Source organism: Hypanus sabinus, chromosome 17 (assembly GCF_030144855.1).
Source record: "Hypanus sabinus isolate sHypSab1 chromosome 17, sHypSab1.hap1, whole genome shotgun sequence".
In the NCBI taxonomy this organism is placed as follows: domain Eukaryota; kingdom Metazoa; phylum Chordata; class Chondrichthyes; order Myliobatiformes; family Dasyatidae; genus Hypanus; species Hypanus sabinus.
Window position 1 is genome coordinate 24,215,946 of NC_082722.1, and position 13,379 is coordinate 24,229,324.

General features: G+C 40.9%; 1 protein-coding gene across 2 annotated transcripts in view; it reads left to right on the forward strand.

Annotated features, from left to right (window-relative positions):
- Nucleotides 1-13,379, forward strand: part of nlrc5 (NLR family, CARD domain containing 5) — a 244,692-nt gene that overhangs the window by 19,040 nt on the left and 212,273 nt on the right. For both annotated transcript variants that reach the window (XM_059992681.1, XM_059992682.1), the window contains one exon: nucleotides 8,693-9,009. In XM_059992681.1, coding sequence (XP_059848664.1) covers nucleotides 8,693-9,009 — 317 coding nt within the window. The remainder of the gene's footprint in view (nucleotides 1-8,692; nucleotides 9,010-13,379) is intronic.

The window sequence follows — 13,379 nt, forward strand, 5'->3', positions numbered from 1 at the left end:
GAGTTATTTGTTGCGAATTATCGAAACATATAGTGAAATGTGCCATTTGCGTCAAATCAAATCAATGAGGATTGTACTGCGCAGTTTGCAAATGTCACCATACTTCTTGCGCCAACATGAGATGTCCTACGTCTTTGGAATGTGTAAAGAAATCAGGGCAGTCCCTTATTTCATGGAGGCAAACATACAAACACCTAATAAACAGTAGCAGAAGTTGAACCCTGGTCGCTGGGGTTGTAATAGCAGTATGCTAATTGCTACACCTCCATTCTGTATTACCTTTGATACCATGGGAACAACTCATTGTCAATTTGCATATGGTTTAGGCTGTAATCCAGAGGCCATCATCTCCTGTGGCTGTGCTTTGTAATTTGGACCCTGGTCGCCTGATGGTATCCAGGGGTACTGTGGGAAATTTCCTGGACCGTTGTGCACCTCAGGGGCTCAAGTCTGTTCTGGATAGTGATGTTCGTAAACTGCGTGTATGATAAAGTAGTGCAAAGCTGTATTCCTGTGCTACTATAATCACTGACCTCCCTCCTTGGCAATTAAATGTCAATATTATGAGGGGCACCACTGACAAGAGACACACTGGTACAGTCACATAAAAACTGTGGCTGCAACTCCTGATACCTTGTGACTCGAAGCTCACCCCTTGATGTCAGAATGCCTTTGGTAGGCCTGCAGGGCACAAGCAGGTTTGATGGAACTCTCTTTCTAGGTGAGCACAGTGCCAACAGTGCTAATGGAGTTAACACCATGCAGCCTCACCAGCCTTCCACCTCTGTAAACCATTGGTACAGTCCATCTGTAGATTACTGTGTTGGTTGTACATCTTCTCCGTCCGTTGCCCATTTCGCTAAGTGATTGCATTGTCCTTTTTCTGTAACTTTCTACATCTCTCCTCACCATTGTTATCTTTGATTTCTCTGTATCCTTTCCCTTTATTGAACGGAGGTATTGACTATAGATATGTCGCTATATATTCCTACAGTTTTCATTAACTCCCACATACTGCAGCTGCAACACCTCTCCTGTCTGAATCAGGTTTATTATCACCGGCATGTGCCATGAGATTTGTTAACTTAGCAGCAGCAGTTCAATGCAATGCATAATCTAGAAGAAGAAAAAGAAAATAAATCAATCAATCAATAAGTAAATCAATTACAGTATACATATATTGAATAGATTAAAAATTGTGCAAGAACAGAAATAACATATATTTAAAAAGTGAGGTAGTGTTCATGGGTTGAGTGTCCATTCAGGAATCGGATGGCAGAGGGGAAGAAGCTGTCCCTGAATCACTGAGTGTGTGCCTTGGGTTATTTATATGACTTTCTCACCCGAGTCCACACCGGTATGTGTCCACAGGTCCCTGTGTTTCTGCACACCTCTCAAAGTGGATCCCTAGCATAAATCTAGGCTGGCATTTTGGTCCAATACTGAAAGAATTCTGCACCATTCAAGCTTCATGGTCATTGGAATGAGTAACCATTTTATATGTTGGTTTTGAAAAGAAAATTGAAGCTATTATAATCAATCTGTAATTACAAATGAATTTTTAAAAATTGAATTGTGATTTCTTCTTACCCCAGAAGCATAACCATTATATAATCCTCAGGCCTGACCTTTTGAGTTGTTCCACAATTTTGTGTCTTTATTGCAAGTTTTCAGCATTTGCAATTTTTTTTCTGTTTTTCTGACCATTATAGTGGTCACGAAAATAAAGACAAAGTTGGTTTTTGCTGACAGATTTTTTGAGGACCCTTAAGCATTTACCTCACTGAAGTTTTAAATAAGTCTGCAGATTTCTTTGGTGTGGAAATCATAGACCAGTGAAAATATCAATCTTTATCTTTGTCATGGAAGCTGGAATCTTCAACCTGTATCCTCTTTCATCTCACTACAAGTCCAAATATGCCTTTGTTTTTGATTAGGACTTTTGTGCTAATCAAACTCTGTATATTTTTTTATGGCACAGCTGTGTATGTAGGTTTATCAGCCTGCAGTCATTTACTCCTAAAGCCCCTGTACCCTGTCCATGTTCTGTTCAGACCAGTGAAGGTCTGATCATCATATCTAATATTAAAATGAGATGGAGAGTATGGATCAGCTACCGATCCGACGCTAGGACAAGAGCCCTTCAACCTTAAGGCGATGTGTTCTGTTCTTAGGCAAGGTTATTTTCCATAGAAGACTGTAGCAATAGGAGATTATTCATCAAAATACATAGACAATCACTGAAAAGCAGAATTATAAATCTGACTCATTATTTATATTTGTATTATTCATGCTGTAGTTTTAACTGTGTAGCTGTGCTTCACCTCACTCCTTCGTTTTTACAGAGAAGACTACCGAAAGTACTAAATGTTTATAAGATAAGATCAGTTCTATTTGTCAAACATACAGCAAAACATACAGTGAAATATTTTAGTTTGATCAGTTACCAACCAAGAACAGTGCTGGGGCAACCCACAAATGTGGCCATGCTTCCAGCAGCAACATAGCATGCCTACAACTCGCTAACTCTAACCGTACATTGTTGGACTATGGGAGGGAGAGAAAACCACATCACAAGGAGAATGCGCAAACTCCTTTTGCACAGCGACAGAGTCAAAGCCCCATCAGTGATCAGTGGTCCAACAGAACACTGTACTACTGTTTTGCCAGTGGTTCTAATCGTTTTAAAAGGGGAAACAGAAGAGCAGGTTCTGTAAATCTTAAATGCAGTGCGCTGGAAATACTCCGCTGGTCAGGAAGTGTCTGTGCTACAAAAAACCATAAATCTGTCAGGTTGCTGACCCCTCATCAAGAAAAAGAAATTTTGAAATTGATCAAGTTTTAAGTTGCACATGGCATGATTTAAAACATATTCAATGTTTAACTCTTCTTAGTATCCTCAGCAGTATTTGTGAAGAGAAAAGTATCTGTATTGAAAGGAAATGTCTGTTGCATTAAACAATTATTTTCTTTTCCTGCTGAAAGTTTCCAGCACTTTCTGTTTCTGATTTAGGCTTTCAATTGTGTTTTTCACCATGAATCTTTTAATTTCACATTATGCACGTTCAACATATTGTTAAGATCTTCCCCCACCAGGAATTTTAACATGATTGTTACCTTTCATCCATCAGAAATGTGTGGTGTCAAGATTCCAATACCACAACTCACCTGTAAAGATATTGTGCCATGGAATCACAAAGTTCTACAGAAACTGGACAATACGCCAGCATGTCCACACTGACACCTTTGCCCAATGTGAACATAGAACACAGAATGTTACAGTACAGTACAGGCCCTTCAGCTTGTCATGTTGTGCTGACCTTATAAACCTACTCCAAGATGCAGCCACTTCCCCTCTATATAGTCTTCCAGTTTTCTTTCATCCATGTTGCCCAAGTGTCTCTTGAGTGTCCTTAATGTGTCTGCACCTGCCACCATACTGGCAGTGCTTTCCACGCACACACCACTCTTTGTGAAAAAACACCTATCTCTGACATCTCCTCCAAACACCTTAAAATTATGTCCTGGGAAATGGGTGTTGGCTGTCCACCCTATCTTATCTAATGCACTTCACACTTCACACCTTCCTTCACTCCAAAGAGAAAAGCCCTAGTCTGCTCAGCCTTTCCTCATAAGACATGCTCTCTAATCCACGCAGCATCCTGGCAAATCTCGTCTGCACTGTCTGTAAAGTTTCCAAATCCTCCCTATAGTTAGGTGACCAAAACTGAGCATAATACTCCAAGTGTAATCCAACCAGAGTTTTATGGACCTGCAACGTTACCTCACAGCTTTTGAACTCATTCCCTGGACTAATGAAAGCTAACACATCATACACCTTCTTAATCATCCTGTCAACTTTGTAGGATCTATGAACTTGGATCCCAGAATCATCTGTTCCACCACACTGTTACGAATCCTGCTATTCACCTGTTCTTCAAGTTCAACCTTCTAAAGTGCATCACTTCTCACTTCTCTGGATGAACTCCATTTGCCTCTTTGCACCCTATCAATGTCTCGTTGTAACCTACAGCAACCTTCTACACTATCCAAGACAACCTTTGTGCCATCTGCCAATTTACTAACCCAGCTTCCACTTCCTCATCCCAGTCACTTATAAGAATGACAAAAGAGCATGGTTCCCAGAACAGAGCCCTGTGGAACATCAGGCAGAATGCTTCATCTACAACCACCCTCTGCATTCTGAGGGCAGAACAATTCTGAATCCAAGGCCTCGAGCAGGTGCACAGGCTACCTAATAAAATGGCCACAGAATGCAGATTGTTTCAATTTCAAATCGTGATTGTCTTTAACATCTTATTGCTACATAGAAGGAGGCCATCTGTCCCTTTGAGCCCATGACAGCTCCCAGCAGAGCGATTGGATCTGACCTACTGGGATATGGGAGGAAACCAGGGGACCTAGAGAAAACACTTGTGTTGACACAAAGAATACACAAGGGCCTGGGGTCATGATCTAACGTGAGACCTTGAAGTAGTTGTTGTTCCACTGTGCTACCTTCTCTAACATAGTGGAGTGCTTCAGGGACTTATTCTGTAGTGATAAAAAGATTGTATTAAGTCAGAGACCATTATCTGTGCCCAGCAACATTTTGACTGTGGGGAAATAAAAGGTCTTTGGTGAAGATTCGCTTCAATAATGGAAGTTAGTGCAAGAGTGTCTCTCACTTGTTCGTTGAGCTGTACTCCTGACTGCGTCAATGACCAACACTAGAATACTTATATTCTTAGCTTCAAATAAAAAAAAATCTTCATTTGGCTCTTCACGGAGTAAGATGGAAGTTTTGACATATAGTAAGCTAGTTTGACACCAGTTATAAACTATTGTCACCCCTTATATTTAATGATCCTGTCTAGGCATCTTTGCAAATAACATTGATATGTATGAAAAGTGTGACATTGATATATCCACACAAATACATGCTTGCATTTCAATCTTAAAAACTAATTCTTCACAATATTAAAATGATCGCTCTGGTCAAATTCATCACTCAGGCAAAATGATGGCCATTCTAACATGCCGTGGATAACTGAGGAACTAAAAGATAGTATCAAATTAAAAGCTCATGGGTACAAAGTTGCAAAGAGTAGTGGAGGATTGAGAAAACTTAAAAAAGCAACAAAGAACAACTAAAGAAGAGATAAGGAAAGGGAAGATAGAGTATGAAAGTAAATGAGCACAAAATATAAGAACAGATAGCAAAAGTTTTTATTAATATATAAAGCGGAAGTGGGTGGCTAAAGTCAACATAGCTCCCTTGGAAGACGAGAAGGGGAAATTAATATTGGGTGATAAGGAAATGGCTAGGCAATGAACAACTATTTTGTGGAGGACACGTCTAATATGTCAAAGAATGCTGTTATGGATGAAATTGGAGGTGAGGACCTTGATAAAATCAGTGTCACTAAAGAGATAATGATGAGAAAACTGGAGGGCCTGAAGATAAGTAAGTCCCTTGGCCCTGATAGAATGATTTCCAGGGTGCTGAGGGGAATTGGCAGAGGGTTACCAAAACTGTCTAGACTCTGGGCAGGTCATGGCGGATTGGAAGACAGCAAATGTCACGCCACTTTTTAAAAAGGATGTAGGCAAAAGACAGGCAACTATAGACCAGTTAGCTTAACATCTGTAGTCGGGAAAATGCTTGAAACTGTCATTAAGGAAGAAATAGCAAAACATTTAGAAAGAAGTGCTTCCATTAGCCAGACACAGCATAGATTCAAAAAGGGCAAGTCCTGTTTGACAAAATTATTGGAGTTCTTTGAGGACATAATGAGTGCAGTGGATAGGTGGATGTCATATACTTGGATTTCCAGAAGGCGTTTGATAAGGTGCTGCACAAGAGACTTATAAATAAGATACGGATGCATGGAGTCAGAGGAAGTGTATTGGCATGGATGGTGGATTGGTTAACCAATAGAAGGTACATGTTTTTGTGATCTATTTTTAGATAACAGCTTTACGTCCTTTGAACAGCTGTCCAATAAATATAATTTGCCTAAAACTCATTTTTTTAGATACTTGCAAGTTAGAAATTTTTTGAATAATATGTTACAGTCTTTTCCGAAATTATGTCCAATGGATATTATGGAAAAAATTCTAGCTCTGAATCCTTGCCAGAAGGGTTTAGTAGCCATCATTTATAATATGATCATGAAAATACAGCCAGGGTTATCAGAAAAAATTAAGAAGGTATGGGAAAAAGAACTTCACTGTCTTGTACCCACAGAGCAGTGGGAGAAAATTTTACAATTAGTCAATTCTCTTCCATTTGTGCTAAACATGCTCTAATACAATTTAAGGTTGTACATAGGGCTCATATGCCCAAGGATAAACTTGCTCGGTTTTATTCTTATGAAAAACTCATGTGTACAAAGTTGCAAAGAGTAGTGAAGGATTGAGAAAACTTAAAAAAGCAACAAAGAACAACTAAAGAAGAGATAAGGAAAGGGAAGATAGAGTATGAAAGTAAATTAGCACAAAATTTACTGTGACAAAACCTGTGACAGATGTCATTCTGAAGTTGCTTCATTGACCCACATGTTTTGGTCTTGCCCTTGCTTGCAAAATTATTGGAAAGTTATTTTTGGTATTATTGCAATAGTTCTGAACATTAAGTTGCAACTGCATCCTATTACTGCAATTTTCCGTTTATCCGTTTATAATAGTCGTTCATCCTCCTCAGCTCAGTGGATGATTGCATTTGTTACATTAATGGCTAGAAGTTCTATCCTATTGAATTGGAAAGAAATTAATCCTCCAACAGCTAGTTTTCTGCTTCATATTTTTGAACAATGTTATGAAATAGAAGTTTTATACTATACCTTTTATGTATTTTATAAGTGCCAAGTGCTAAATCTGCTCTCTAGAGGAAACTGTTTCAAGATTTAAGTTTGTTTATTACCTGTATGAGTGTGTGTTGTGCTTTCACAGGGGTGTGTTGGGGGCAGCCCACAAGTGTCACCACACAGTTCAGCGCCAACATAGCATGTTCACAATGCTCGGCAGGACAGCACAGAACACAAAGAGCAAAAAAAAAACAACAGCGCAACAAGCTGCATTCCTCCCTCCCACCATGCGCTTCCACAATCCTCCACCCCCAGCTTTAGGCCTTGAATGAGGGTAAGGGAAGAGGTAAATGGACAGGTAGAGCATTTCTGACACTTGCCTGGTGCCAAGTGGGAGATTAATGGGGAGGGATGACTAGGCAAGGGATTGATCCCTGCAGAAAGTGGAGAGCGGGGAGATAAAGATTCTGTATGTCTGGTGATAGGGCCGCTTGGAAGATGATGGAGATCACAGAGAATGATGTGTTGAATGTGGAGGCTCTTGGGGTGGTAGGTGAGAACAAGAGGAACTTTATCCAAGTAAAGGCAGCAGGAAGGTTGGGTGATTGCGGCTATCTGGCAAATGTGGATGAGGGCAGCATGAAGGAAGGGAAATCCCGTTCTTTGAAGAAGTAAGACATTTCTGATGCCCTGGAAAGGAAAGCCTCATCCTGGGGATAGATGCAGCAGAGATGTAGGAACTGAGAAAAGGGAATAGTAATTTTACAGGAGTCCGGGTGGGAAGCTATATGGTCATAGCCATGGGAATCGGTAGTTTTCTATAAGATAACGGTAGTCAGTTTGTCTCCAGAAATGGAAACCGAGAGGCCGAGAAAGTGGGGAGAGGTGTCAGAAATGGACCAACTGAATTTAAGGGCTGGCTAGAAGTTGGAGGCAAAGTTGCTGAAATTGACAAGCTCAGCATGGGTGCATGAAGCAGCACCAATGCAGTCATCAGTGTAACGGAGGAAGCGTTGGAGAGCATTACTGGGGAAGGCTTGGAATGTGGACCATTCGACATAGCCAAAGAAAAGACAGGTACATTTGGGGCCCATGCGGGTGCTTCTGGCCTTGATGGAGACTGCATCTTGGAAATGCTTTCAGCTGTCCTCACCGCACAATTAAAACGCAGTCATTGATAGCAATGCAGTGCCCTTGACTGTATATGCAAAGTATGAGAGGTGGTTTATTAAATACTCTTTGGGCATGAAGTAGTTATGCTTGACAGTAAATGGGATCACACTGAACTCCTTTGTGGGAACCAACTATTGGGCCTTTAGTGCTGGAATGATTGTACGGCCTGTGAAAACCCCCACCAACTTTACTACGCAGTATACTCATTTTGGAATGTTTTGTTACCTTACAGGTGCTTTATAAATGGTGTTAGTGTCACAACTGGATCGATGTGTTCTGTATTTGGTCAGTGTCACAACTGGATTGTTGTGTTTGGACTCCTTGGCTTTTCACTGTTTTGCAGGTTTCTCTCTTGGTATCGCTGGGATTGTATTGTATTTATCATCTTTATTCAGTTATGTGCCTCAGGGTGTATTTCAGGAGCTCATGCCAACCGCTCTTTGCTCAGTCATTGTGGTTCCTTGTCAAGTGAAACTCTGAGTTCTTCTATGTATCAGAAAAGATTCATCGAGATCCTGTGTAGTTTACCTTAGCTCTTGTTAATTTTTCTGTAATAACTCTTTTGTTTTGTCTGAATTGCTGACATCTCTGTGATTCCTGTATTTGAGCTTGCTAGTGGCCCTCACAGTTAGCTTGCGATGGAGTGAGCCTTGTTAATTATTTTCTCATTTGAATTACTTGGTTACGTTATGGTATATTTGTCAATCTAGTTTTGGCAGGATGAGCAGCAGTGGAATAAAGGAACTGCTGGAGAGCAACCACAGGCAGCTGGTGGAATCACTCAGTCAACATGCAAAGAGTGTCATAGAGAAGGCCAAGACTGTTCTCAACAGGAAGGAGCAGGAGCTTGTCGACAGCCAAGAAACCGACGAGGAGAAAATCTCAACATTGTTAAAGACACTGTTTACTAAAGATAATAACACCTGCAAGGATTTCATCCAATGGGTGATCATCACTATGCCCTGCGACTCATTCCCCATGTGCCTGGAGAGCTCACTGATGGCAGCTGGAGAAGACAATGCCCAAGGTAACTTTTGATACTCTCAAAAAGATTGTAAGCTATATAGTACACAAGAATCTGAGAAGGACAGAACTTTCAATTATGACAGACCAAGTTATTTAACTTTGACCTAACATTAATAAGATTAGGCTTCCTTGTTCACTGTCAACATTTTAGCAACAGCTTCTTCTCCTCCACCGTTAGATTTCTGAATAGTCCTCAAACCCATGAATACTACCTCACTATTTCCTCTTTTTGCACTACATATATACTTATATGACGAGGGAACACACATTGAGGGTTCAGAAGTGGAAAGGGTGAGCATTTTAAAGTTCCTGTGTGTCAGTATCCCTGCGGATCTAACCTGGTCCCAACATATCGATGCAGTTACAAAAAAGACATGACGGTGATTATATTTCATAAGGAGCTTGAGGGAATCTAGTATGAAACCAAAGACACTGGTAAAATTCTACAGATATACAGTGGAGAGCATTCTAACTGGCTGCATTGCCTTCTGGTAGAGGGGGTGGGGCACTGCACAGGATCAAAGTAAGCTTCAGGAAGTTGTAAGCTGATTCAGCTTCATCATGGGCACTAGCCTCCCCAGCATCCAGGGTACCTTCACGGAGTGATACCTCAATCGTTAAGGACCCCCATCATTACAGACCTCCATCACCCAGGACATGCCCTTTTCTCATGCTACCATCAGGGAGGAGGTACAGGAGCCTGAAGGCACACACTCAATTATTCAGAAACAACTTCTTCCCTCTGCCATTAGATTTCAGAAAGGACATTAAACCCATGAACACTATCTCACTACTAATTAATTTTCTCTTTTAATTTTCTGTTATACTTAGTTAATATAATATTTTTCATATATATTATTGTTACTGTATGTAATGCCCTGGTTAAGATGTCTACTGCTATGTTCATTTTAGCAGGTTTCTGTAAAAGCAGCGGGTCCTGTTGGTAAGAGTGTTTTGGCCTCTGCTAAAGATAAGGAGCCATGTTGTCCAACGTAGGAATGTTGCGTCAGCCGATTGTAACTTCCTACCCAGTGGAAGATTTGGGAGAGCTGGACAGGATCAGATTTCTGAAGGACAGTAGTCTGGTTTGTGGTTTGTTTTGGGTGGGAGCTGTGGAGCGGGATGCACCCTACTCAGAGAAGATAGGTGAAAAACATGACTGAGTAGCGGAACATTTCCTAAAGCCAAGTAGTGTGTTCAGTGGGAGCCTTCGCTACTAAAGTGTACGCTCGGAATGAGGTGAGAGCCTTCAAGCTGAGCTGATCTGATGTTTCGTTAAATGTGGTATTTCTGTCGGGTTATGATGCAGAGGAATGCCACTGACAAGGATCCCTTGACCAGAGAGGTGACTGGTCTTTTCTGTTACAACTGTGGAGAGAATGGACATTTCAAGCAGACCGTGAAACTTTCAAAAAGTAATTCAAAATCAGAATCAGAATCAGGTTTATTATCACCAGCATGTGACGTAAAATTGTTAACTTAGCAGCAGCAGTTCAATGCAATACATAAACTAGCAGAGAGAGAAAAATAACAAATAAAATTTAAAAAATAATGAACAAGTAAATCAATTACGTATATTGAATAGATTTAAAAAAATGCAGAAACAGAAATACTGTATATTAAAAAAAAGTGAGGTAGTGTTCGTGGATTCAATGTCCATTCAGGAATCGGATGGCAGAGGGGAAGAAGCTGACCCTGAATCACTGAATGTGTGCCTTGGGTTATTTATATGACTTTCTCACCCGAGTCCACACCGGTATGTGTCCACAGGTCCCTGTGTTTCTGCACACCTCTCAAAGTGGATCCCGAGCATAAATCTAGGCTGGCATTTTGGTCCAATACTGAAAGAGTTCTGCACCATTCAAGCTTCATGGTCATTGGAATGAGTAACCATTTTATGTGTTGGTTTTGAAAAGAAATCTGAAGCTATTATAATCAATCTGAAATTACAAATGAATTTTTAAAAATTAAATTGTGATTTCTTCTTACCCCAGAAGCATAACCATTATATAGTCCTCAGGCCTGACCTTTTGAGTTGTTCCACAATTTTGTGTCTTTATTGCAAGTTTTCAGCATTTGCGATTTTTTTTTGTTTTTGTGACCATTATAGTGGTCACGAAAATAAAGACAAATTTGGTTTCTGCTGACAGATTTTTTGAGGACATGTAAGCATTTACCTCACTGAAGTTTTAAATAAGTCTGCAGAACATATAATCCATTAATAATTGCTTCTGGATATCAGAATCAGGTTTATTGTCACCAGTATGCGACATGAAATTTGTTAACTTAGCAGCAGCAGTTCAATGCAATGGATAAACTAGCAGAAAGAAATAATAATAATAATAATATTATTAATATAAATAAAATAAATAAATAAGTAAATCAATTACGTATATTGAATAGATTTTTTAAAACGTGCAAAAACAGAAATACTGTAAATTAAAAAGTGAGGTAGTGTTCACAGGTTCAAAGTCCATTTAGGAATCGGATGGCAGAGGGGAAGAAGCTGTTCCTGAATCGCTGAGTGGGTGCCTTCGGGCTTCTGTACCTCCTACCAGTGAGAAAAGGGCATGCCCTGGGTGCTGGAGGTCCTTAATAATGGATGCTGCCTTTCTGAGACACCACTCCCTGAAGATGTCCTGGGTACTTTGTAGGCTCGTGCCAAAGATGGAGCTGACTAGATTTATAACCCCCTGCAGCTTCTTTTGGTCCTGTGCAGTGCCCCCACTACCCCCCCCCCCATACCAGACAGTGATGCAGCCTGTCAGAATACTCTCCACGGTACAACTATAGAAGGTTTTGAGTGTATTTGTTGACATGCCAAATCGCTTCAAACTCCTAATAAAGTATAGCTGCTGTCTTGCCTTCTTTAAAACTTCATCAATATGCAGTTAATCAAATGGAGAAGAAAAGAAGCAAAACTTCAGTGGGATCCAGTAAAGGAACGGGCTGGCGTCTTGGAGAGAATATGTTCCAATCAGTGTGTCAAGGGTACAGTGTAAAACACTCTTGCTGAAGGCTTTGTGGGACCATGCTCTGGTGTTTCCATACAGATTGAAGGTGTTCATGCTAGATCCATACTTGACACTGGTTCTCAGGTGACTCATCTTTATAGACCCTTTTACAACCGGTATTTGACTCATTCCCATTAAGGGCACTCAGTACCCTTGGTATTTGGGGGCTTCGACTTACGAGTATTTGTACAGTGGTTACTTGTCATTGAATCTGGCGTCTTCGGAAGTAGATGTTAGAGTAACTGAGACTGTTGACACTGCCATGTTGGTCTGCCCAGATCTGGTTGAAAAAGGTGTAGCATCCGTTCTTCCAGGAACAAATACACTCATTGTGAGAAGGCTCGTGGGTGCGTGAAAGGAGAGAAATGGAGAGAATTCTCTGAAATCCTTGTCTATTCACCCAGTGTTCAGAGCTGTGTTTGAGAAGGTGCAAGTTCTTACTAAGCAGAATTTAGAGCATAAATGAGGGACTGGAAGTTACTCCCAGTCTAAACCTGTCATATTGCGTCCTGGAGGAGTAGCTAGAGTGACTGATGAAACTCCCTGTCTGAGAGAGGTCTCACCATTTAGCACCAGCGGATGCTGAAAATGGAAGGAGGCGGAGTTCAGTCATGGGGCAGGGGTACCTGAGCCACTGAAATGTACAAGTGATAGACAGGGGTGGTATCCTCTCGTTGACAGGAAAGGCCACAAGGAGTGGCTGAAATGGAAAAGCTGAAGATGAGATAAGGAGGTCTCAGAGGGACAGGAAACCCTCAGCTAGGCTAGCAGAGGATGCACATGAGAATCAGATTGTTATGTCAATTCCCATGGTGAGATACCTCACTTTCATTTACAAATGGATTGGGAGGTCTTGAAATCTCAAAATTCATTTGAATACTGTATTATTAGTAATGGTTTAAAAGTTCCAAAGTCATGAGGACATGACTATTTTTGGTGAGGGGAGAATGTAATGCCCTAGGTAAGATTTCTACTGCTATGCTGTGATGTTTTTTATTTTAGGAGTTTTCTGTAAAAGCTGAATATCCTGCTGGTAAGAGTGTTTTGGCTTCAGCTAAAGATACGGATCTGTGTTGTCCACCTTAGGAATGTTGAGTCACCCAATTGTAACTTCCTGCCCAGTGGAAGATTGGGGAGAGCTGGGCGGGATCAGGTTTCTAAAGGGCAGTAGTCTGGTTTGGGGTTTTTTTGGTGGGAGCTGCAGAGCAGGGGGCAGGGGAAGATGCTGCAGAGTGCCGTTGGAAGGAGAGTCACAGTTTGCAAGAAGAGCTCTGTGCAGGGCCAATACTCCTGAGAGAGTCTCTCTGAGATGATCTTTGACAAAAGTTTGGAATGAGTTGGATGCTTTCACTCAGAC